The following is a 26,288-nucleotide window of genomic DNA, read 5'->3' as shown; positions in this document are numbered from 1 at the left end:
AAAGTCAGATATACAAAGAGAAGGCGAGGCAGAGAGGAAGATCTTCTGTCCATTGATTCACTCCCCAAGTGATTCCAACTGCTGAAGCCGAGTCAATCCAAAGCCAAGAGCTCGGAGCTTCTTCCGAGTCTCCCACGTGGGTGCAGGATCCTACAGCTTTGGGCAGTCTTCAACTGCTTTTCCAGGCCACAAGCAGGGAACTGAATGGAAAGTGGGGCTGCTGGGATTAGAATCAGTGCCCATGTGGGATCCTAGCGTGTACAAGGCAAGGAGTTTAGCCACTAGGTTAGTGTGCTGAGCCCCTCACTATTTACTTTCAATGAGAACATATCCTTCCCGCCCCCACCCACTTACTTGGTTAAGTTAAGGTTAACCAAGGAACAACTGTGATCTCTGTGCCTGCTTAAAATCCTCAAAATCTAGAATGGTACTTGTTTTTTCTGTTTCCAAAGTCTAAGAAAACAAAAGATGTATTGGAATTTTGAACTCATACGAGTTAGAAAACAGAAAATCAATGAAGACTCCTTAAAACAGAATTCCCTGTTGGTAGCAACAGATTTGGTACATTAATTCCCCATCTAGTGGCATGTGGATGTGACTCTGCTACAGACCTGGCTAATGTTTGAGAGGAAAATATGTCCCCAAGCTAATAAAACACTGCAAAATGTATACAAGGATGTTCGGAATATACTAGTAATATTAACAATGGATTTTGGAAAGGGCTGTATTCAGTGTTTCTGAGGTTACAAATGGAAGAGTCTTCCCCTGAACTCTGGGATATGGTTTTAAGAAAGTTTTGTGAGGGAAGTAAGGTCAAGTTCCATGATTTCAAGTTCACAAAGTTTAAAACATACAAATGACAGGACAACCAGCTTTAGAAAATGTCCTTCAATGTGCATTTTATTTCATATCATTATACAATGTTTACATACAGTTACAGCTCTTAAGAAAATGTCTTTTCTTTACCCATTGTATGTAGTGCCTAAATCTTTCACTTTAACATGGAGAACGGCAGGGAGGGAATCCATGCGGAATGCTACCTACAGAGCAGTAGTGGGAGTCATGCAAGTGTGCCGATCAGAAGGGAATGAGGTGCTGAAGAGCAGTGAGGCTCACAGAACCTTGGCTTTGGTGAGTTGAGGCATACGGGTCCATATCTCACTTGGTAGTAAAACTCAAGGGAAAATAAATTAGTGTTGGACAGAATCATGAATTGTACAATAATGAACAAAAGACGGCAGGGGTGTCTTTTGTCTCAAGTAGCACCGGTACACACCTGACTGATCTCCTGTGGATTCTGTCCTTGGCACTTGGAGCGGAACTGCTCTGTTTGGTGAGGAGTCCTATGCTGACTAGACCTACTGTGTCGCTGAACTCTACAGAGTGTGGCAACGTCTACTGGAACATGGCACGTTTAAACCCTTACTGCCCTGCCAGGGGCTCTGCCCGTCTGTGTGTGTTGTTCCCACCCCTGGACCCGGCTGGTAGTCTGCAGATGTCTTTGTGACCGTGGTGAAAGTAAATAAAAATGCATGTAAGGGGTTTTAGGGTAAAGCATGTGTTTAAAAACAGAACAAAATGAAAACAAACGGAAAAGAATGTGGCCGCGGTTAGGGAGGTTTCACATGTTGTTTAACTCCAGTAAAGTCTGATCCAGCATCTGATGCATACTAAGGTTTTCTTCTTTGGCATGAGCCACTTTCTCTGTGGTGGGATTAGAAAATTCAGTCATGAATAGCTGCACTTTGGGCACCATGGTGCTTCGTACATTCAGGCAGGCAAACATCAATCACAAACACAGGCTGAGATGATTAGGACTAGGCATGCTTGGAAGACATCACTCATTTCCAGACAGGGACCTAGGAGGGGAGGGTGTCTCCACCCCAACGGCGCCTTGGGCACAGTAGAATGTCTTAAGAGGGGTAGGTGCACCTTTACCAGCGATCCACACCCAGCACAAAATGCAGGTGGGGTTTGGTGAAGGTTCATCGACTAGGGGTCGTGGGAACAGGGAGAGGTTAAAAAAAAATACAAACTCAGCTTGCAGCACGGTTACACAGATGGCAGAAATTAATGATAGCAGAGCTACAGGCAGTTAAAGGTCTGGAGTTGTGCTAGGGCACAAGCTCACAGAAACTGATGATGACATCTATAGGTTTTTTGATAACTTCTTAAGGAATGCATTTCTTGTAGGAAAACGACCAATATGTTTCATGCACACTTCATTAGGACAGTCTCGGTATTTTCTATGGTGTCCTATTTATTAGCAATGACATTCCCATCAGACTCCAACACCATTAGACTGGATATAGCATACCTTTCATGTAACCAGCTTCTGACATTGAGCTCCTGTTTTCAAAAGCAATTTTGCCCAAGCATAGGTATGTTTAATTGTATTTCAAATATGATACCAGAGGGAGTTATGAATATGAATATGTAATGTCTATAATCACATATTTGTAATAGAAGCATATACTTTAAGCAGGACTCATAGTTGTCTGTGGAAAACATTTTTTTTTTCATCCTCATTATATATCAGTTCAGACAAAAGGACCTGCTATTGTATGGAGAGAGCTGGACTGTTAGACATGTTTACTCATAAACATCATACATGTATTGTATCACAAAAGCTGCTTGGGGATTTAAGAGAACTTAATTATTCCGGACACATACAGGAAATTGCAGGCCAGGTTGGCCTTCAGCCGATTCTTTTCATTTGCATTTCTGCAGAAAGCAACTGTTTAAGCCAATTCGTGGAAAGCAGACTTAAGAGTTCTGCACATGGGTTGCATTCCTAGAATTCAACCCATGTGTTTTCACCCTGAGGGTTCTAATCCTCATTCAGAGCCAGCTTTAGTTCGTTAGTTAGACGGCGGTTTTGTTCAAGTTGCTGGTAGAGTTGATCTGTACAGGTCAGCAAGCAGTTAGCAGGAAGAGAGGAGGCAGAAGAAGAGAGATTAGCCAGATGTGGGAGAGGTAGTTAACAGAGAACATAGAGATACTTCCGGCAGGCAGCCACTGGTTGTGTTCTGAGCCGCTGACCCTAACCCTGCAGTCCTCTGTTCAGGGCCTGGAAGGGGGTGGGGAGAAGCAAAAGGTTTGGCTCACTTAAGAAAGCCAGACTTGCTTTCTGGAGGAGAGTGAATGTTCCTCTAGGATCTCATTGAACTCTCCTGTGAGTGGAGCCACAGCGTGAGAACTGGGGCAATGCTAGAGGGTGGCCCTGCACAGCATGCTCCCCTTGCGAGGGTATAGTGTAGACCCCAATTGAAACCTCTCCTTGCCTCTTTCAGACCCGTTTCCTGCTTGCTCACAAGGTGGGCTTCCTCCTGGGTTCCTGATTCGGTCCCATTCTGAAATGCAGAACTGAGCTCCCTGTCGTTCCCAGTCACCTTGACCCTGGGCAGCTCCTCAACTTTCACCCAACATTGAGTGTGTGCCCTCCTCAAAGCGCAAGAGGGCAGAGCCCTACTCAGAAGGTCTGTTTACTTCTTGAAGGGGGTGGCATTCTTGCTAGGTGCCCATAGATGTGCATGGAAGGGAGCCTCAGTTGTCCCCAGGTAGGCTGGTGTGACAGCAGTGCTGCACATGGGCAGGCAATCTGATTGCCAAGGGCGAGGTGCCCCCCCAGGAAAAGCTGGGGCATGCCTGACTGTTCTCAACGACAGACCTAGGAATTCTACCACTGGATCTTAAAAAAGGCTGCCAGTTCCGCCCCTGTGGGAAATGTGCCACCTACAGCCCCAGGTCTGTTGGGAGACAGACTTGGAAGTTCTCGTGTTAACTTTCTGCCCTATATGGCAGGCAATGGGGCCAGATACTAGCGCGGGATGCTCAGGGATTCCAAACCCTGCTCCATGTCACTTCTTCCAGGCAGTGCCCCCACTTCTCCGTAATTTTCTCTTCCTTGTTGGCAGAACGAAGGAGTTTAGTTTCATTCATCTCCCTTTCTCCCTACAAGATGGCCAAGCCCCTCATGGTCAACATTTCTGGCTCACCTCTTCACCACACCCCTAGAACCTCCCAGGTGGTCCCAGATGCTTGTGGAAGTTGCAGAAAGTAAACCCCTTATAACCATATTCATCTTATGTCACAGGCAACTGCTGCCAGGAGCAGGCAGGATGCCTCAGCTGGCTGAAGCCCAGGTAATAAGGGAAGAACTTTGAGGAAACCTTAGAGAATTGAGGGTGCCAATGTGGCTTCAGCTTAAATGACAGAGGTCTCTAGGCCTGACAGGTCCCTGAGCCTGCTTACGTGGCCCAAGGGCAGGGACCTGATAGGTTCCTATGCTTGCATGTGTTCCTCCTCCTGCTCTACCTAGTTTCCTAGGTGACCAAGGTCTCTAGGCCCAGACTGAGAAAAGCCATGGTTTGGTTTAACAGAGGCTCTCGCAGGGGACTGGCACTCTGAGCCAGAGCCCTGGGCTCCAAGGGCTCCAACAGTGTCATGGTCAGCCCACTGTGCCATCTATCCTGTGCTGCACCCACCTTCTCTGGCTGCTCCAGGCCTGCCTCCCAGCATAGTGTGAGAGTCTCTGGAAAGGCCTCCCCAAACCGCAAGTGCTTCCAGAATTAACTGAATATTCGCCCAGACTTGTTTTTCACTGTCCAGATTCCACAGTTTAAATGATTTGTGACACTAAATTATTTTAATTCATACCCCTCTTTTTTTTTTTTTTCTCTCCGTGAAGTCTCTGTATAGTGGGTACACTATTTTCAGGGTTTATCTCAAATTCTTTGAGCGCAACGATATTATCAGCCCTCTTGGGCTAACACAAGCTGTACACAAAGGAGGATCACCAGCACCCAAAACCCGGGATAAACACAGTTGAGGAAGGGGAAGCGTGGGGGCTGAAGAAACATTAAAACTCCACTATTTTAAAGTTATCATTGTTTGTAAAGTAAAATGCTGAAGCCCAAATACAGAACACAACAATATTCTAAGCAATTTCTATCAGCTTCTTTGGTGGTAGAGGAAATCAATGTTTAATGGCTCTATTTTAAATATATTCAGTAGGGAAAGTACAGCCATTAAACACAAGGATGATGTCTGCCAAACCCCTAAAGAATACATGATGTGCTGAAGAGTACATAAATAAATCACAACTTGAGCAGCATTTAAGAAAGCTCAAGATTGTCATTTTCCCCATAAAGAGGAAGGGGTCAAGTAAAAAACTTATTTTGAGAAAGTCTGAACTCTTTACAGAATGATGGGTAGCAGTGCTCATCCCTTAGCCTGTGTGTGTGTATCTGAGATCTTTCTGGCCTAAGAGCAGTGTGTGGTATTCCTATTATTGCTTAGCCATTCCCTCTCATGCAGGCCACATGAGTGGCAACCCAGCTGGGGTGTCACCGGCACTCCCAGGTGAAGGAAGCCCTGGTGAAACACGGCACTACTCAAGCCAGTTCTTCCGACTCACTAGACACCACCCTCTTTCCAAACCATACTGTGTACCACAGCCACCACTGCGCCCAAGCAACCCACAGGTGTCCAGGCCCCACCCTCATGTTTGCAATCCAAAACTATGGAGAGGCAAGCATAGGCTGCTGTTTTTTTTAACTCCCACAAGAAACTACTGCTTTAGAAATTCCTGACATTAACATACAATGTCCAGAATGAAGAAAAAAAAAAAAAAGCAGGCAAAAATTAACCTTCATATGCGTGAAGCAGATTTGTGGTTTTATTCAGTGTTGAAATGAAAATGTCAATAAATAAGAAGTAAAAGGAAGAGCAAACAGGAACAGGTTCCACAGTGTTTATTTTACACTGAAATGAAGAGCTTCTGTACAATAGAGTGCACAGGGTGTGCCTGGGCCTAGGGCAGGTGCTAGAGAGAAAACCACAGGGGCAGCTGGAGGACAGACAAGCGCAGAGCTCAGAGAGGTGGGACACCCAGCTTGCCGCACGAGTCTCGGGAGGAGTGAAGCTAAGAAACTTATCTGCGTGAAGACAAAAGGTGGGAAAGAAAAAAAACAGTGGCACAATGGAAACATGGGAAATCAAACTGCCAGATGAGAGTAGCACTTGACACACAAGCAAGCAGCAGACATGCACACCTCACTGCCAGCTGCACCCTCGGGAGGATGGCCCACCTCTGTCTACTTACACCCAGACCTACCACAGACCCTCTTAAGGCAAGGGGCCTGGGATGGAATTTCAAAGTAAGCTAAGCGCACTTCTGAGAATATTTAATTATATTTGCTATGAAGACTTTGCCCCACATAATCACCCTGTGTTAGCACTGACATACACCTTAGAGACAGATGCTGGGATTCACCCCCTTCTATAAGTAGGGGAAGAGAGGATGGAGCAGTCTCATTTCCATGATTATGGTCATGTGTCTCAGGGCTTTATTTTTGGGGGAAGTTGGGATAGGGGGTGCAGATTTTATAACCTCTAAGGCAGCAGGTACACATTACACTCTTCAAGCTATCCGTTTTTATAAGGGGAAAAGCAAATGGCATTTCTAGCTTTCATAGGGTTCTGTACAGTATTAGTGTGAGGAACCTTCTGTGACACAGGGTCTACTGGACGGCATAAGTGCATGTTCACACCTGGTTAGTGAGGGTGATCAGCCAATCATGCACAAGGCACTGCTCCTGGGAACAAGGCTACTCCAACTCTTGCTGCTGACAGAACGAAAACTTCAGCCAGACTCCCTCATGCAGACTGTACCATCTGTGTTTTATGATTCTAATTTAAAAGTTGTGATAAATGTTTACGTGTGTGTGGGGGGGGGGGGCTTTACAATAATGGGGGAAAGCTTTCTCATTTCTTGTAGTAAATATAAAGTTTCGGTTCCTTAGCAAAGAGTTCATTTTGCCCTAAAATTCGTCAAAGTGAGGAAGATATGCCCTTTTCCAGCGCCATTCTTTAGGTGGCCTGGATCATGCTAGCATCCCTAGCATCCCTTTCCTGGCACCATCAGTGTGTGATACTGTAGGCTTTCTCTGTATCAACATTTTCTTTTAAATAGTCAAATCCTGTTACAACTTAAAAAGGACTTTCCAAAGTCTTTAGTGGCAGTGGGGATTTGTACTGAACATCACTGAAATAAATGGTCCACTGGGTTGGGTCTTTGGACTTTTTGGTTATATGGCCTCTGCTGTAAGGTGTTTTGCTATAAATGGATTTGATGAAGATCTAAACTTTAAATGTAAAGTGGTTTTTTTTTTGCTAGGTTCTTCATGGCCGTTTGCACTGCTCAACTTACTCTCTTCCTTCTTGTAGGGAGCCTCAAGCATGGCTTCAATATCATCTGCCATTTTCTCTAAACAGCTGTTTGGGTTTTCGGGCGCCTGTGCTGCTCCTATGTGAGAAGGGGCTATGGATGCTAAGGCTGCTTCCGATGCTGCCGCCGCTGCCACTACTAGTTAAGCCCCTAGGCCCAGGCCGCGGTACCACCCAGCCCGAATATCTGGCTTCGAGGGCAGCTAGGCCTGAGCGAATCTAGAAGAAACAACGGGATTAGAGGGGCCTGTGCAGGAGAGCAGGATAGCGGCCTCCGCAGCTCAGGATCCACCCCTGCGGCAGCGTTGACAAGCTCCCTGAAATGGCGGCTATTACTTATTTAAGAAAGAAAAGAAATATGGTACGTCACTGAATCTCAGGAGGCCAACTTTTGAGATTTCAAGAGCTTCCTGTACAACGACAGAGCCTTCCAGTTGAGCTGGAATCTAGTTTCTAGTTTGATTTCCTAAAAGGATAGTATTCAAGGTCATTCACTCCTGGGGGTGGAGGAGTGACAGCCTACTTCAGTGTTTACAAAATAAAGGGGTTCTGAAAGAAGGGTCTGCACAGATGGATTTGGTGTATTTGGCCTTTGCATTAGAACGTGAAAGTCAAACATGGATTTTTCTAGGTTATGCAAGAGCAAACGGAAGGGTGCAGAGACAGAGGTCATGGGTGAGGAAGCAGTAGCTGTGAGTTGATCACATAAGCATGAGGGCTTGGGGCGAGCAGGCAGGGTGCATGAACATTTACATGGAAGTCATATCGTTGAGAGCGTGGTCCAGCTCCTCGCTGATGGCTTTGTACTTCAGTTTCTGAGCGTACAGCTCGTCTATGACCAGGAAGTGGAAGGCAGAGGTGCAAGGACATGGAGAGTGACCAAGAGATGGAGGGTGAGCGAGGGTGGCGCAGGAGCCATCCCCACACAGCAGCAAGAAAAGGGCAATGCATGGAGGGGTTGGTGCCGCGGCAGGTGGCCAATGCAGGAGGCGTGCGTTTGATTTTTAAATGAATTGGAACAAAAAACAAAGAGAACAAAACCCATTAGAAAATAAAAATGAGAAAGACTGCATATGAAAATCATAACAAATATGGCGGGTACATCAGCAAACTATGCTCAATCCTGAACAAAACCACAGAAGAATGGAACATCTCTCTTTCAGAGCTATATTTTAATCACATCAGAGTAGATAGCCACCTGCAGCTATAAACAATGAAAAAAAAACCACCCACAGCAGTGTTTTGGAAGGAGGATTTGTGATCAGTCTATAACCCTTATCTGGCATCAATGCCAGCCTTGAGGCACTGACTTCCTGGCTGAGCTGGACAACGGGGACATAAATTTCTTAGTGGCGTTTCTGTGAATCCTGTGCCCTCCTAGCATGAGCTGCCTGACAGAGGAGAGCCTGTAACTGAGGCAGTCAGACTGTTGAGCACCTCTCGTCCCCTCTTACCTACTACCTGTTGCTTTTTATCTGTACTAACCCCCAGGTTCTTCCCCAGCTCCTTCTGCCAGCAATGTAGGCACATTTTTTTTTCTCGTGCTTTCTAGCTAATCCTGCACAAACCTCAGAATTCAAAATTCAGGGTTTCTATAAGCCAGAGTGGGCCTTATCAAAATAAAACTTAAGGGTGAGGGGGAAGGACCTTGGAGAAGGGCATGGGCAACCCCAGAATCTATGAAACTATATAATAAAACAAAATGTCAAAAAAGCTTACATTATCACTTAAATAGGCTACAGTCTGAAAAAAAAAAAACAACTAAAAACAAATAACCTTAAAATACAAAGTCCTATTGATTTTTTTCAAGATACAAATGATTTTAAGAAAACAAGTAATCTTTAAAAAAAGCTCAAATCCTTACACTGAGTTCATACTTGAAAAATGATGGGCTGTGAGTAATAAAAACCAATCAAATCCTGTTATTCTATAATGAGGAGCTATCATTAAAGATACAAAACATACTGGAGTCACTTTCACATGCTCCTCATAGTGACAAATAAACCTGTTCCACATCTGACGAGCATGAGGGGAAGCTGGTGGCAGCTGCCATTATAGAAGGGGACATGCCCTGTCCGGTGGCTGAAGAGTCACCTCATGAGCAGTGCGCGCAGGTCTGAGAGTGAAAGAGCCATAGGTGAAAACCCAGAGGACAGACAGGGAGAATGTGCAAGAGCAAAGAAGTATACCAAGGGGGGCACATTTGGACTGCAAAACCGTTCTGTTGGGTCAGTATTCAACTCTAAGGATCAAGGTAAAAGACACCGCTGCACATCTTACCTTCTAAGTCGTCAATGCTCTTCTCCAACTTGGTTACTGACCTCTCTGCAAACTCAGCCCGAGTCTCAGCCTGCAATGATTTAACGTACTGTGGTCAACGCAGGGACATTTTACGTTACCTGTAGCTACAAATATGGGTACAATGAGGGGATGGTCTTCAGGCATCCTCCGCCATACAAGGGGTCTGAAGGTACTCATCACTGTGAGACACAGAGGTCAGCATGGCACAGGAACTCCAAGACTGCCTTGGGTCACTAACTTCAGTCCCCCCACCCCCACTAGCTCCAGGAAAACAAACTCATGGAAATCCCAAACTCTAGAATATTACCTCCTTCAGCTTGTCAGAAAGCACCTTGATCTCTTCTTCATACTTGTCTTCCTTCTGTGAGTACTGTAATTAGAAAGAGCGTTCCAGATGTCAGGCTCTGGATCACTACCTGATCCCTTCGTGTATAGAGGATGTGTCAGTCCCAGCCAACAGATGTTACAGATCTCTCGGGAGGTAACGGAACCTCCGGAATCAAATGGCACGCGACAATACATCCTCTGCCTTCCTGCCTATTGCTTTGCACGGGATAAGACCATGATAACTTATCTGTTTGGCACTTGGTTTAAATTAAATGGAGAGGGGCCAGGATTTTAGCGTAGCAGATTATGCTGCTGCCTGCTATGGGCATGTTAGTTTGAGACTTGGCTACTTCACTCTCAATCCAGCTCTCTGGTAATGCACCTGGGATAGCAGTGGAAGGCAGCTAAATGCTTGGGCCCCTGCACCCACATGTGAGACCTGGAAGAAGCTTCGGGCCCCTGTCTTTGCCCTTGCCCAGCCTTTGCTGTTGTGGCCATTTGAGTAGTAGACCAGCAAACTGAAGATCTAACTCTCTCCCTCCCTCTGCAACTCTGCTTTTCAAATAAATAAGAAAATAAATCTTAAGAAAGAAAAATTAACTGGATGATTCACATTCCCCCATGAAATATACTCTTAAAAACCAAAAGGACTCTTAGCCAGTAAGCATCAGGGGATCACAAAACACTGCCATTTAGAACATGTCCACTTTGATGTCCGTCAGCAGGGCCTCAGGGAGGACAACATCAGAGGCCCAGGCCCCACGGCGTGCTCCTGGCCTACCTTCTCAGCCTGAGCCTCCAGTGACTTCAAGTTGTTGGTCACGGTTTTCAATTCTTCTTCAAGCTCGGCACATTTGCTAATGTTTTCGTTCAGAGGCAGAAAAGGTGGGAGCCAAGCCCAAGGGAGAAGGAGAGAAAAAGGAGAGGGATGGGAAAACATGAAAATGGAGTCCCAGAGATTAAGGGCTGCCTTAAAGTAGCCAAACCATCTGGTACCAAAGCGCTTGGTGCGGCCGTGGACACTGCCCTTTGACCTCATAACAGGGTGTTAAGGCAGGGTGACAAAATCCAAAATCCGAGTGATAAGTGTGATCATTTGGCTGCCCTTTTTTTTGGCTGCCCCAAGGAGCATTTATGAAGGGAAAAACAAAGGAGCATAAAGGACCAAGAGAAAGCACTTAAAGCGAGATATAAACAGCAGAGGGCTGGGTGGAGGCACAGTCGTTACACCCAACAAACCAGTAGGCATGGGAAGCTGAAAGATGTCTGGGTTGCGGTTAAACCTAAAAACCATACATGAGCCATCAGTACCTTATCCTCTGCAGCCATTAATGCTTTCAAGGTCTGATCCATTATTCTTAATTGTTCTTCCAGCTGTCGAACTTGGCTGTTAGTGGACACAGGAAATGCACAAGGCCATTCACAAAATCAGTGTGCAGGTAAGGCATGCAGTGCCACACGCATTCACACACAGACACCCCATGAGAGTCCTCCATGTTCCTTTATCATGGCTCATCCCCATCCGGTGAGCACTGGAGGAGCCCGGAGCCGAAACAGGTCAATGCGCAGCTGCCAGACGGTCATGCTGTTTAGTCACTGCTCTGCAGCACCCCACACACGGCCTCCTGGTGCTGGTCCTGCTTACCCTTCGGAGAGCTCGGCCCGCTCCTCTGCACGTTCCAGGTCACTCTCAATGATGACCAGTTTGCGGGCTACCTGCAGCAGGACAAACACAGCATACATATACACCATGGGGCTGGCACGCTTTGTGGGGTTGGGGATCAGATCGCGGTGGACTAGTTCTCCATCAGGAATGCAGCAGAGGGGCAGCAGAGGTCCCAGAGGGTCAGTTCTCACTGGGTGGTCGTGACAGGATGCCCGACTCAGATGGAGTCTGAGTAATTATATAGCAGTGAGCACTGAACATGGGAAGAGGGAGAAACAGGAAATTCACCATCTCAAAAACAGCAGTAAGAGGAGATGTGATGTATTTTATACTGGAGGCTGCCAAGAAGACACTGAAAATAACCCCAAGAGCTCCATCAATTTAGCGCTCTGTGAATCAGCTTTATTTTCTGTGGGAGTTAAGAAGGCAGGAGAAGACAAGAGGAGATGAGCTGGTGAGACAACCCACAAAGCCCTATCCGTACTCAGGGTAAGAGAGAAGAGAAGGGATCCTCTGAAGCAGTCCACAATCAGTGGGCACAGCACAATCTGGAGATATTAATAGCATCCTGCTTCAGGACAGCTAAGCCGGGACACAATAAGGAAAAATCAAAACCTCGGTGGGCAGGTTGGCTCTGTTCTCACGGGGACAGGACCAGGAGCAGGTTCACCAGTGTGGTTCTACTCTCAGAGGAACAGGGCCCCTGGTCCCTAAGCTGTTTCAACCAAATGGCTTAGGTCAACCAGACCTTCCCTTCCTAACAGGCCCAACTCCTGCTTCTCCTTGCTGAAGATTTTTTGTGTCCTGCTCTCTGGGTGGGCAAGGTGAGGGGAGTTTTGATTCTTCCTAGTGTTCCTGGTTGGCTTCATGATTGAGCCTGGGATCCCCTAGCAGGATCAAAGTAAGAACCATTTACTAGAGGTAACAGAATTTCACTGCTTAAAATTGCCTGATTACGCCTATGCTCGGAATCAGATCACACACTGGCTCCCTCAGGACACACTGGGCATCTGTGTGCCTCAGGCTTCAGGCTCTGACCTCCTCATACTTGCGGTCCGCATCCTCAGCAATGTGCTTGGCCTCTTTCAGTTGGATCTCCTGGATTTCCATCTTCTCCTCATCCTTCTGGGCTCGGCTTTCAATGACTTTCATGCCTCTGAAAAGAAAGGCAAGTGAGAAAACCCAAGATTTGCAGCAGACTTCTCGGTTCACACTGTGGTCTGGGAGGCCTGGTACACATGGCAGTCCAAAACATGAGCACAGAGGCACTTTTATTTCCCAAACACGAAGTAAGACTTTCCAGAGCTAAAAGCAGAAAAAAAGACACATCTCTGTCCATTGTTAAGTGAAATGTCAGCATGATACTAATGAAATTGTCCAGGCATCATCTGACAGTACATGAAAGGTACTGTATGTCAAGATCTTGTTCCCATGTGGGAGGCATGGAAACAGGAAGAGCCAACACTCTTCCCTGCTTAAATGTGTAATGGGGTTTCACCCCCTTATTATGGGAAGCTTAGCCTGAAAGCAGACCAAAGCTAGAACAAAAGTAAATTCACCTTCAGGCACTTCTCATTATAAGGCAAATTCTTACCCCAGCTACTGCAGATGAAAATATTAGACTAGTGCAATTAAACTACTGCTATCCGAATATCTCATATCTATAAAAGTGGCAATTCACATGGTTTTAATGACAAGACCAAGTTAGTCTCTGAGCTCTTGTGTTCTCAGGTGTAAAGTCAGCGGGCTGCAGTCAGTGACCTTCAAGTTCCTTTCACTCTGAAATCTAACATTACCAGACTGCATGTGGAGCTATGGACTGGTCTACTTCAAAATGTTGGAGCTGGTGAATGGCGTACCACACTAATCCTCTGCCTGCAGCACCTTCATCCCATATGGGCGCCAGTTCATGTTCCAGCTGCTCCATTTTTGATCCAGCTCCCTGTTTATGGCCTGGGAAAGAAGTAGAGGATGCCTCAAGTCCTTGGGCCCCTGCATTCATATAGCAGACCTGGAAGAAGTTTCTGGTTCTGGTTTGGGTCAGCCCTGATTGCTTGCAGCCATCTGGGGAATGAATCGTGGATGAAAGATTCCCCTTTTTGCTCGTCCTTTTCTCTATAAATCTGCCTTTCAAGTAAGGCAGACATTAGAAAAGATCATGAGGCAACCTAAAGAACTCTCTTAGTTACCAAACAAATATTAAACAATGGTGAGTAAAGAGCTGGAAACTAGGACAAAATTTCTTAGCCAAAGTCTAAATACACTGTGTTATTCACAGGCCCACTTCAAAGATGGAGAAACGAGCAAGATGACCAAGAACGCCGAGCTGCCCAGGTCACAGCAGAGATGCACCTGCAGCCTTCTGATCCCGACTCCCATGCTAACTCCTCAGACAGTACCATGCAGTCTCACAGGGTCTCTCTATGCAACGTGATAGACACATTAATTGGAAAGGCAGAGTAGATGAGAACATGCCTTCCAGAAGGCACCAGGCATGCTGATCCACGTGTACCCGTGCTCTCCCTTACTACAAGGTTGAAATCTCAGAGAGATAAGTCGGCGGGGGGAGGCGGGCTCACAAATGGCGAGTTTCTGTGTGTGCGCGCGTGTGTGTGTGTATGGATCTTAAATGTTTTGAGTCCATGCCTAAAATAACTAACTTCTGCAGAAATTTGTTTTATCTGTGCTTTTTCTTTGACCTATTTTGCACTGAAATTCCACAGTTCCTTTAACTAGGCCTCCTTGATGAACTTTAAAATACAGTTATACATACTTAAAACCACATGGTACTTAGAGGTTGCTACAAATTAAGAAACCAGCAGCTATCTGTCTTCCTGGATGGGTGGTGAGCTCTCTGAAGTGGTGAATATCTCCCTTTTCTTTGTGACCAGGCCACTGATAACAGCACCCTGTCCACAGTAGAGGTTCCACTAACGTCAAATGAAAAACAAAGTCAACCAAATTCATCTGGGCTCATCTGGGCACAGGACCTGCCAAGTGACTGTACCATCTATAAACCTCAGAAGTCAGAGAAGCCCTGTGGCTCACTCCACCAAGTGAAAGGCTGTGCCACAAGGCTGGCTGTGGCGTCCTCACCTCTCACTCTCATCTGCCGCTTTCTCGGCCTCCTCCAGCTTCTGCAAAGCTGTGGCCAAACGCTCCTGGGCCCGATCCAGCTCCTCCTCAACCAGCTGGATGCGTCTGTTCAGAGATGCTACATCGGCTTCAGCCTAGGCAGAGAAACAAAGGTGGGGAGAAAGTGAGGGCGGTGCCTGCAGGAAGCGGCTAGGACTGAAAAGCTGTTTCACTGTTTCAGACAGGAAGTCTGGCCTGTGGTGAGCTCACTATAAGTGCATGCCTGGCCCTGGTCAATGCTGGAATTCTCAGACACTTTCCTATCTTGGTGCTTGCAGTGAGCATTTATATGTATGCATACATAAATCCACCTGCGTGCGTCTCTGCTAGCCCAGCTCTTCCTTAGATTCCAATACCTTAGTTTTACTTGCCTGTTTACGGAGAGCCTGTTACTCCTACCTCATGCCCCAGATCCTGAACTGGGGCAGAGACAAGGAAATTCTTGGGTCTCAATCATTCAAAGGACACCCACAGTACAATGGCTGTCACAGTCCGGAGTCCTCCTTCTGTCTCCCAGCCACTTTCCTAAAAGGAGACTTATATGGGGACTAAAATATTTTAAAATGCAGTGGGATACACTATCCAGAGATCCCATACAACCCATTAATTCCACTTCTCCCCAGCACCCTTTTCAGTTAACCCTTTTAGAGTAACTGGTCACACTGAGAAAGGACCAAGACACATTTTCCAACATTTTCTGACCCAAGCCTTCTGAACCTTCTGTTAGAAGTCAAGGCTGCTCTAAGAAAGTATCAGCTGCTTCAGAGACAAGCAGACACTAGTGTAACATAATATTTATCTCTGAAATAAAATGTTTCCTTTTTGAGGATGCAATGGCTATCTGCTGTTCCACAGAACACTTCTGGGACTGACCATCCATTTTATCACTTGCCAGCTCCACATTGCCAAGGAAATCATGGTTCTCTGTATTGGATGGGCTCAATAAATATCTGATGAACAAGTGAAACCAACCTAATTTAAACAGAAGCAATGTTCCTTAGTTCATGGACTCATGATACACAGAACTTGAAATACACACGTGATTATGAGAGGCTACACGCCCAGTTTTATCTGGTCAAAGATAGTGAATAGGTCATTATCAGCCACGGTGAAAGGTTCTGAAGACATTTAAATACACTTTTACTGCAACAAAGCAGAGCAAATGGGAGAAGAATCCAGGGAGGCACAGTGACAACCTCAGTGGCTCGCAAACTCAGTCATTACTAGTGTGCAACTAGAATCTGGCCCAGCGAGGGTGGACAGTAGCAACGACACATTTTTTAAGTACAGGAAATTGCTTTTTAAAGAACTTAAAAAAAAAAAAAGGTTTTTTTTGGGAAGGATGGGAACACATAGGAGCATACTTTTATGTTATATTTCCTTACCTTTTGTAGTTTCAATTTCCAGTAAAATTCTACTCTTTTTTATGAACAGGGGAATAAACAAGCAACATAAAAATGAATAGCAAAAATAAATAACAAACAAGAAAAAAACCAACCAGCAAGCCTCACAACAATGACAAAACTTCTGAAGAGCATCTAGGCTGCACACTCCAAATTAGTCTCTTTTTGTCCTTTCTTCTCTTGCTCTTTAATACAAAGATAAATACCCTTAGTATACACGTTGCAGCCTATCAGAAAGGGCAACAAGCCTTTGGACATGTTTTTGTAGCCAGTATGTTCTCAGTTCTCTGATCTGCCTTAGACTTGGCCCAAACCTTGAAGATTTTGTGCTTGTGACAAGAAAATGCTTATGTTCTGAGGCAAGAGCTGACCCTGCGTCCTCAGTGTCCTACCCAGATGGACACCAAAGATGTGCTTATTCCTGCCTCTGAGGGGTCCCCTTACTCTATTCTGTCTCTTCCCTCTTACTGCTACCCTCCCTCTATTCTTTCCCATGCCTCTTGACGCTGTGTTCAGCAGGATGCTGTTTTGAAAACATCACTCCTGCTCACCTCAGGAACATTTTGTAAATTTTGTTTCTGTGACCAGGGGATGAGTCCCATAGGAACAGCAGCCCGCAGGGGCTCATAGAGTACCTGCTGACAGGGAATGGAGACCTGTCTGCAGGAAGCATTCAGAAAGGAGCCCTACTGGCTGGTTGGCCTTCCCTAGGAGCCCCTCTAAGTTAGTAAAATGGAGCCTATACTTCTCAGCTTAGCGGTTCCCTGAACGTGGCCAAGGTCAGCAGTTCCCATAACCCGTGGGGTGTCAGAATCAACTTAGGAGATGTGTATTAAAAACACAAACTTCCAGACCATCTCCCTAGAGATCCTGGTTCAGAAGGCCATAGGGGAGGGGAGGGATCTGCACTGGAAATAAGCATTCCCTTCCTCCACCACCCAAAGCAGCAGGCAAGCCCCACTGGAACTGCTCATCTAGTGCTGTACTAACAGGGAGGAAGCATCCCCGGATGTTTTGGTATACTGGGCAGACACAGCATTAGTGTTGTCCAGACCATCAGGTGAGCCTTGGAACCAGCAATTCTCCCCTGGATTCTCTTCAGGCACCCTACTGCTGCTCTCAACAGTGCATGCACAGAGTCCAGTCAGGATTAGATCAGCTACTGCCATGGGCAGCATCCACTTCATGAAGCATCTCAATTTGCTCTAAAAAATGGCTGGACACAGAATGGAAAACTCCAACACCAGGAATGGGTAACATGCAAATGCTGACAAGCCCACTGCTGCAAGGTGCTGGAGCAGGAGGGCAGAGGCACTTGCTTACGCGAGCAGCTGAGGTGCATCTGTCCTTACACAGCTTCCCCTGAGAAAATCTCAATTCCAACCGGTCCCTCAGGATCTGTTGTACTGGTTCAGCTAAAATTCTGTTTGGGTGCTTGGAATTTTGGATACTGCTCACTCTGTCATTTCTTCCTGGGCAATTCCTTCTTTTGCATCTTGTCTTTCCATGATGTTCTATTTTTTAAAAGCCCACACCTCTCACCAGCTTTTACTTCTTTCTGGTATGTTTTCCATTTCCTAAGGTTCTTTGCATCACAGCACCTGGGCAGTGTCTGGAACCTGTTGCTGCCTTGGTCAAGGCAAGCCCACAAACACATGACTGTCTATTTAAAAGCAGAGAGGAGTAACAAGGAGTTTGGGGAGGGTCAAGAGCTCAGATGCAAATGGTCTGTGAGCATGCAAATGACTCTTAGCAAAATGCCTTAGTTTTCTCCCAACAAGGCAGTCAAAAAGCGGTACTTAGAAGTGACACTGTTGTATTGTTGTTAATAACTACCTGCGGGCTGGCATCAGACCACTGTCAGCATTCCACACTGGTGAGGCAACTTAGAGCTCCTTAATTCCAACAGGTGGGGGGGGTGGTTACCTACACAGAAATCCAGGACATGCCCACCTCAACTTGGCAGATATTATTACAAACCAGATTTTTGGAGGAGAAAAAAAACCCTTTGCAAGGTCTAGATTCTCATGAATTCCGGATGTTAGAGCTAACATAAGAACTAAAAAGAAAACATTACCTTAAAGTATTTCAGTTAAGGCTAATAAGAAGAGATGATGGTACATGAATAGTATTATGGCCTAAAAATTAACCCTCTGCAATATACTTCCAAAGTTCTAACCTGAACCAGAGGGAAACATCAGATGGTCAAAGGTCAGATTTCTTTAGTTCACACAAACCGCAGTTATACAGAGAAAAAGGTTCACTCAACTTGCTGTGTAAGACCAAGTGGCCACAGCCCAAGCTAAACTTCTGACCTTATATGGCAAGGAGAGGGGGAAAAAATACTGATGACATTAAGGGGCACTCCCATGCATAACAGATAAACACAGCCTCCTCTATCTGTGCCAAAGCCTGTAATTTACAGGGCATGCTTGTATAACGAGGGAGACCAGACACCAACCAGGCACTTGTCTTGCCTCGGTAACCAAGCGGAAATGGAGAGCACAGCACGCAGTGCACCCACAGACACCCTGGAGTGCCAATACCAGTGCCAAAGCCTGTTTCCTGCTCCCAGAAAGACCAGTTCTAAGAGGGAAAAGGGCTGGCAGACTTTGAAAACTGGTTCTTTCCCAGGGTTTATGAACGCTGCGAGTGACAAACCTGCCAACTGCAAAGGAAAGTTCTTGTTTGCTGGGCAACTACCAGAAAGAAGGAAAAAAATGATGAAAACCAAACAGAACCCTAGGGGATTGTAAGACCTGGAGTCAACCACCACACCAGGAAAGTAGCCTCACTGCAGTATTGTAATGGGCCCACACACCCTGAAAACACGGAGGAGGAAGAAGTAAGTGAAGGCTACTTTTCCCAAGGTGAGTGCTGGTTTAACAGGACCAAAGAATAATGCCAGTCTGTCTGAACCTTGGAGTATCTGAATTTAGGCCTTTAGGCCAACACTCCAAATCTTACATGTATGTCTGTTTAACAGCGGCTTTTCACTAAACCTTTATCTTTGTTGCCAAGTGGAATTGTTACTGCTAGCTGAACTCAAACTCAAGCTATGTCTAACAACTACCTAAAGCAGCTATGTTTAAAACGCCAGTTGCAGAAGTCAGCAAGGACTCTGAAGCACTCTCTTCAGTAGTCTGACCCAGCCTTCAAGTTCTGGTTCCGATCACGGAGACAAACCTCTTTCCAAAAATTACTTTGAAAATACTTGGAACTACGACATAAAGGCTTGAAAGAAGAAAAGCATTGTGTCTTCAGCAAACTGGCACCTACACAGTCCTGCAATAAACACGATGGAACAGATGGGCAGTGTAAAAGCAACATGTTCCCTCTATAAAATGCTCCTTCCGGGTGCAGCAGCCACAGCGCCGGGGTCAAGGCAAGGCTGGCCTGGGGGGAGGTCACACTCGCCCTTTCCTTATAGGGTGGGGTGGGAATACCACTCCAACCCACCAAACATTCCTTCCACTCTGCCCACTTCCTCTCTCCACGTTCCACAGAGGAAAACGCCCCAGCTGCTGGGGAGAAGCATAAACGTAGTGCCTGACCCTGCAGGGAAGCCAGCTTGCCAGGCTGTGAGCTGAAGGCACTCCCAGTACCAGCCCTGTCACACCAAGCACCACCATCATTTTTTCACATACCCAATTCCTGGAGTATCCAGAGATGTGCTGTTACTATCCCCATCTTACACTCGGGGAACCCAGGCTGTGAGAAGGTAAGCAGCGGCTCTGGTGGGACCAAGACCCCAATCCTGCCGCCCTGGGTCCAGAGTTCTTCCACTTAGTTCTCACCCTCCATGCGTTCAAGGCCAGCAGCTGGCCAGTCAGAGCCAGAGCGGCAATGAATCAATCACCCAGTGACTTGCCCTCTAGAGCAAATGCGGATGATTATCTTTTGCCTATTGATTTTTCCAGTCCCTGGCTTTGTATTTTCACCTGCAACGTTCCCTGAGAAAGCGCACGTCTCTGCTTCTCTGTACTTTGTGTGAAAAAAGGTCTTTAAGTTTTCTGCTCCCAGTCATGAAAAACAGTTAACCAGTTGGGCTGACTCAACCCAAAAGAGCGCTGTGCATTAACCCAGCTGGACACCATAGTAGCGCTGCTCATAAAATGCCCAGGTGTTTGAGAAGCTTGATTTAAAACACCTATTCATCCTCCTTCCCCAATCAACAAACAGCAAATCCCTCAACCACCTCCGAAAACCCATTTCTGTTGGTTCCATTCGCTTCGGGGGAAGAAATAAGCCAGGTACCCCACACCCCAGGCCTGCTGATACCGGGGCCCACTGCCCCCACACCCCCAAGCCTCGGCAACAAAAGATTATGTTTTGAGAGGAGGGGTGGCATCCCACACAAGTCTTCTCTGTCGGAACGAACGAACGGGGCGCGCTGGCAGCGCCCCAGCCACCCCCGACAAAAACGCCTGCAGGCGGGAGACCTCCGACCCGGCCTCGCCCTTTCCCCGCATTCCCAGGGTTCCAGAATGCCAAAGACGCGCTGTGCACATCCCCGGGACCCGGCTGGCTGCCGCCGAACGCCATCACCCTAGAAACGGGCCCCTTCCTGAGCTACTAGCGCTGCTTCCAGAACCTTCTCCACACCACTCCTGCTGCCCGCTCCCCCTCAACCCTCGCCCCGGCATCTTTTCCTTCAGCCTAGGGCCGCACGTCAGCTGGCCCAGGTGCGCCAGGTGCGCCCCGGGGATGGGGAGGATGGACGGGGTGGGTTCCTTACGGTCTCCCTCAGCTTCCTCTCGTAGTCCAGCTCGCGCTGCAGGCTGCCCGCGCGCTCCTCCGCGGCGTCCGCCTGCTCCTGCAGGCTCCGGATCTTCCTGCGCACCGCCTCCAGCGAGCTGCTCCCCGCCATCGCGCGGGGCGGTCGGGGATAGGGGGTTGGGGGGGGAGACGCCGGCTTGCGGTGCACCGGCCGCTGCTGCCACTGAAAGCCGCTGTGCGCGCCCCGCCCAGGCCGCGGTGTGCGACGCCGGCGCCTCCCTGCGGCCCCAGCGGCAGCCCGGAAGTCTCGGTTCGGCCGCGGGGCTGAGGAGAACCGCGGGGGCGGAGCGCTCGCCACCCGCCGACCCCGGGAAAATATGCAGCCCGCCCGAGGCAGTGCGCATGCTCGGCGCGCGCCGCGGCGGGGGCCACCTGGCGGACTGCGGAGGCGCCGGGCTCCCTCGGCCCTGCGCCCCTGCCTGCAGCCGCGGACACGGCCCCTGCCGGCCGCCCCAGGGCTGCGCTCCGGAGCCCGCGGGCGTCCGGCTCCCGGCTTCGTGCTGGGAAACCGCCTGCAAGAATGCCAAGTCCTGACCAAAACCCCCAAACTTCCTCGCTCACGTACGGAGCACAGCGGCCACACCTGTTGGAAGCACAGTCCCTTCTTGGGTTGGCTCTTAATTCGTTCCCTAGTCTGCTGTGTGATTTAAGGCAAATAAATGCAAAGCTATGGGCTTCAGCTGATAAATAAATAAATAAATAAATAAATAAATAAATAAATAAATAAATAAATAAATAAATAAATAAATAAATAAATAAAATAGAGGGAACTCTGCTCGTACGTTCCCTGTTGGCTGTTGTATTATAAATGCGAATCTAGCGCTCAGCACAACACCTCACACACCCTTAGGACACAATCGCTAATGAGTAGTCAAAACGCAGGCACTGTCCTGATGAGCAAGCTGGGGGACCTCCCCTTGCTTTTTCACAAAAACTATCATCTCAAGAGTTCTTGTCTAGGTACTTCATTTTGTGGTCACAGCTTTTGCGATCCCTTGGAATCTGACCAATTCTGAGCAAGGTTGGGGTGAATATTTGGTAGCTAGGACACCTCAAGTCCTACAGGAAAAGGCCTGGATTCCATCCTTGGCTCGCCATTCTGGCATCAGGCTAGGATGGACCCTTGGGGTTGGTTGAAGTAACTGGGTCCCTGCCAACCCCGTGGGGGACTGGACAGAAGACTGGCCGCGGGGCATCTGAGGGGTGAGGGCTCTGTGTGGCTTCTTAAAATCGGATGGAGGGAGGAGACAATAAAGGGGCTTCCCTTAAAAGGTGCCCCAAGTCACGCCCCAGAATCCCTTGAGAGAGTTTCCGGCCACAGCTGTGTCACCTTGGCCAGTCAAGTTCCTTCAAGGTAATGTGCTGAAATGTGGGATCACCTCCAAAAACAAATAAAAAGGCTAAATGCTAGCGTGCGGCCTCAAATCCTGGGAGTGGGGTGACCCTGCTTGCCTTGCTGTCCTGCCTCATTCTCTCAGACACGTCGGCCACCAGCCTGTAGGTGGAGCCACCAGCCTGTAGGTGAAACCGCACTCCCTTTGGTCCGGCCCAGGCAGACAGATGACACAGCCCTTGTAGAAAGGGAGCATCTGGGAACCTTCAGGAGCCAACACGGAAACTTCTGGACACTGGCAAACGTCCCAGGCAGCCAACCAGTGACTTAATGTCCAGCTTTGCAAACACCTGGAGGGTGCTGGGGTTGGGGGGGGGGTGAGTTTCAGGTGACTTCATTTTCAAGCTGATGTCATTCCCCAAGAGTCTAGGAGGAAGGTTGTTCTCAGCCTTGGCTTACAGGTTGGAATAGCTTTGGGTAGTTATGGATGCCAGGGGAATTAAGACCCTAGGCAAAAATGGGGTATGGGCTAGGAACAGAGAAAACGGGCCCCTCCCTTTCCCCCAGCCCCACTCAGGTGGTAAAACTGTAAAACATCCACAAGGAGCATTTCCCAGGGATAATCTCCCCAGAAGAACACACTTCTGAAAAAGTTTCCTCACCGTTACTCATAGAACATTGTAGAAATGGCTTATACTGATGAATAATGACCCTCAGCGAACAGAACTTCTCTTCCACCTTCCTCCTTTCTCTAATGACATCTGTCTTTCCCTCCTATAAAGCCTGGACTTTTTTGGGGGGGGCGGGGGACTAGTTCAGCTATCACTCTAGAGACCTCTTCAATATCTCTTTAAGGCTCACCATAACCTAAAGGGAAGAGTGCTTCATACCGTCTCCAAAACCAGAAGACCATATTTACAGACTGTTTTTTTTCCAGTAGCAAAAAGGGGAAAGGTCCCGGGCTTCCCAGGAACCCCGCTGGCCCCGCCCCCACAGCTGACTTTAAATAGCCTCTTTTCCATGTTGTCCCACCCCATTCCAAGGCTCCTTTAAACCAGACTTTTCAATAAAGACATGATAGCACCACATAGTTAGACTAATTATGATCTTCCCCCCTTAAGAATTGCAGTAGTATTTTTTGCCCCCTCCTTCTCTTGCCTTCAGCCTTAGTGGGCTATTTTCAAATTCTTTGCATTCTTTTCCTTATAAGGAATATCTCCCCTGGATCTATCAGTGGCTCTTTTGGAAAAAAAAAAAAAAAAAAGAAAGAAATGCCCTCCTGGAAAATTTGGGGGAGACAGGCCTTCATGAAACCATACACGGAGCAGACATCTGATGTGCATTAGGTAAAGCAGGCTCAGTGATTTGTGTTTTTTGGCTCTTTTTCTAAAGCCAGGTAGTCTGAAACTGAAACGTTTGAGCTCAATCAGTGCTTGCCCAAACACTCTTTCCGTTAGCCTTGATTTTCACTGAAAACATCTGTCAGATTCTAAATGTCCTGTGTCTGGATTTCTTACATATAAACCACAACTGGGAGATACAGGTCAAACTCTTTTTTTGCTACAAAACAACAACAACAACAACAAAATGCCTTGACTCATTTCAGAACTGACACTCTCCAATAATTTGCATTCTAATTTTCTAAATAAAAAAAAAATCTGTGTGTGGCCTTTGGTGTTTCCACTTCTGGGCATGGCTTTCCCTGATGCTCTTACATTCTCAGAATTGTTACCAACTTCCCAAGGAATTTTTCTCTAATTGGGTCCCTGGGCTTAATTAGCTGTTAGAAGGGAATCCAATGGTGTGAAAAAGAAGTTGCTCCGCTAGCAGTCTAATGCTTGGCTTGACTTTCCTAAGGCCCGGAAGAGGCAGGCTCTTCAGATCCAAAGATTTCCAAGGGCAGTGCACAAAATGCTAGCAGAGCTGTGAGCCCTGGGTGCTGTTGTCCCTGAAACTATGCAGTGCCTGTCATCCCTCTGACAGGTGGGGGTAGGGCGGGGGGCAGTTAACTCACTATACCATATAAAGCACTGAGCTATATATAACTCCTGGGTCTGGTGCCCTGGGACTGCAGACCCAAGCAGTATCACCTTCCCAGGCAGATCTTCAGGGCTGGATTACGATTTTCTTGGGAGTATGAAGGCTCAGAGTACCTCTGTGCCCCACGGGAACCTCGCTATCCCTGTGGCCAGGTGCTTTGTACCTTAACTATGCTCACCACCATGACCCCAACAATGGCAAAAGAAAGACAATGCAGGGAACTGGGCGTTCTCTGCTTGCACAGACCTTGTTGGTGATACTGGCCTTTTCTGCCACAGCAGATGCCAAGTTCACCTCCAGACTCAATAGTTCAGGAGCTCCATTTTCTCAGTTTCTCATCCCACCCACCTCCACTTGCAGGAGGGAAAAGGAGAGGAGAAACAGAAAGAGAGCAGTAGGTGAAATATTTTGTGTGTGCAGCAACAGCCGAAAGGCATCAAGTGCTCTGGGCCATGGCAGGATCCGAGTGCAGGTGTCTGGCACCAGCAGGTACCCCTCCTCCACTGGCTCTCAAGCCTCTGTGGGGTCTTTCCTTTCCACCCCCGTCCCCTGACCAGAGTGGCCGCTGCGGGCAGGAGGTGAGAGCGCAATCAGTGTGAGCGTGCACTTACGTCCGTGGCCTTTTTCTCCGCCAGCTCCAGCTTCTCCTGGGCATCTTTGAGAGCCTCAGAGTATTTGTCCAGTTCATCTTCGGTGCCCTTGAGTTTCTTTTGGAGCGACACCAGCTCATCTTCCAGCTGGGAGTTGGCCGTGGGGTATGGGGTGGCGTGGGGGGGTGGTGCAGCAGGCAGCGTGATCCCGCAGGGGCGGGGTGTGGGTGCACAGAACCAGAAGGACAGGGACAGCAGGAGCGCGAGAGGGAAGGACAGGGAGGGAGAGAGAAAGAGACAGAGTTAGCCAGTGGTGCTCGGCGCCGCGCCGCGCGCCCGGGTACCTTGGCGGCGGCTTCGTCGGCGGCCAGGAGGCTGTCCTCCGCCTTGTGCAGCTCCTCCAGCACCCGGTCCCGCTCGTCCTCCGACGCCCGCAGCAGCTTCTCCTTGGCCGCGATGTCTTCCTCCAGCTGGGGCGGCGGCGGCGGGCGTAAGCGGGCGGCCGGCACGGAGCGAATGTTAGACACACACACACACACACACACACACACACACACACACACACACACACACACGGGCATGCGTTGAAAGAGCACCCTTGGCTAGGGGTGCCCCAGTCGAAACTGCGCCCTCCGGCTAGAGGTGCCCCAGAGTTGGGGTTCCAGGGACCCGAGGTTCAGCTCACAACCCTCACCCCAACCCAATCTTCTCCCGGGACGAGACTCGGGCCGGGGTCTGAACCTTGCCAAGTCTACCACCTTGGCGGCCGGGGGCGGGTGACACACCAGCGCCCCTGTGTGTGCCTGGCTTTCGGGCTCCGGGATCCCATTCTTCTGAAACAACTCCAGGACTCCCTTCTGTTGCCCCAGAGTCCCTTAACCTGGGACGGTTTTCTCCGGTAATAAGTTTAAAGACCCCGACTCACTCTCCTGTCCCCCACAGCCCTCCTTATGCCGACCCCCCACCTCCAGGTGACTCCCCGTTCTGAGAATCAAACGTCTCCAGGATCTCAACAGTCTTCGCGGGCTGTGGGAACCCCAGCAGGGACATCAATATCCCCAGACGGGATGGAAAAGTTAGAATGAGACCCAGCCTCATGCGTCTCCTCCCACTTCCCCTCGCAGATACGCGCCCCGGCTGGGGTTGTGGGGGTGGGCGCCCCGTGGTCTCAGGCTAGGGGATCAGGACGGGAGCCCCAGCTCCCGGCGGCCCGGGGCTGAGGGCACCGGGGGACTGGCGGAGCACGGTTGCCAGGGTCGGGGCGGCGCAGACCTGCTTGCTCCTGTCTTCGGCTGCCTTTTTATCGGCCTCCGCCTGCTCGGCTCGATCCAAGGCGTTCTCCTTGTCGAGCTTCAGCATTTGCATCTTCTTCTTGATGGCGTCCATGGTGGCAGCGGCGAGGGGCCCTGGGGCAGCGACCGGAGCGGCGGAGAGAGGCGAGCACGCTGGGGCTGCCGAGCGGGAGTGCGAGCGCCGAGCCGCCT

At 48.5% G+C, this 26,288-nt stretch overlaps 1 protein-coding gene and 1 long non-coding RNA gene across 19 annotated transcripts; one reads left to right on the top strand and one right to left on the bottom strand.

The window, feature by feature from the left end:
• Positions 1 to 882: 882 nt before the first annotated feature.
• Positions 883 to 26,288, bottom strand: TPM1 (tropomyosin 1). Of its 18 annotated transcripts, none has more exons than XM_040970152.1 (10): positions 26,077 to 26,277; positions 25,149 to 25,274; positions 24,826 to 24,951; positions 14,621 to 14,754; positions 12,563 to 12,680; positions 11,504 to 11,574; positions 10,640 to 10,715; positions 9,839 to 9,901; positions 9,511 to 9,580; positions 883 to 1,704 (listed from the first exon to the last, which is right to left on the bottom strand). In XM_040970152.1, the coding sequence occupies exons 1-10, from the start codon at positions 26,188 to 26,190 to the stop codon at positions 1,622 to 1,624; spliced, it is 981 nt and encodes a 326-aa protein (XP_040826086.1). In that variant the 5' UTR covers positions 26,191 to 26,277; the 3' UTR covers positions 883 to 1,621. The 18 variants fall into 18 exon arrangements, with proteins under 18 accessions (XP_040826086.1, XP_040826093.1, XP_040826089.1 ...); XM_040970157.1 differs by lacking the exons at positions 883 to 1,704; positions 25,149 to 25,274 and adding exons at positions 5,742 to 5,939; positions 7,984 to 8,062 and having other exon boundaries at positions 26,077 to 26,286; XM_040970153.1 differs by lacking the exons at positions 883 to 1,704; positions 10,640 to 10,715; positions 25,149 to 25,274 and adding exons at positions 5,742 to 5,939; positions 7,984 to 8,062; positions 11,170 to 11,245 and having other exon boundaries at positions 26,077 to 26,285.
• On the top strand, positions 18,504 to 19,371 carry LOC121149460. The gene is made up of 2 exons (XR_005882659.1): positions 18,504 to 18,932; positions 19,163 to 19,371. It is a non-coding gene; the product is annotated as an uncharacterized LOC121149460 (long non-coding RNA).

Source organism: Ochotona curzoniae, unplaced genomic scaffold (genome assembly GCF_017591425.1).
Source record: "Ochotona curzoniae isolate NIBS_2020 unplaced genomic scaffold, NIBS_Ocur_1.0 scaffold_4701, whole genome shotgun sequence".
Lineage (NCBI taxonomy): Eukaryota > Metazoa > Chordata > Mammalia > Lagomorpha > Ochotonidae > Ochotona > Ochotona curzoniae.
This window is presented reverse-complemented; position numbering and strand designations above follow the sequence as displayed.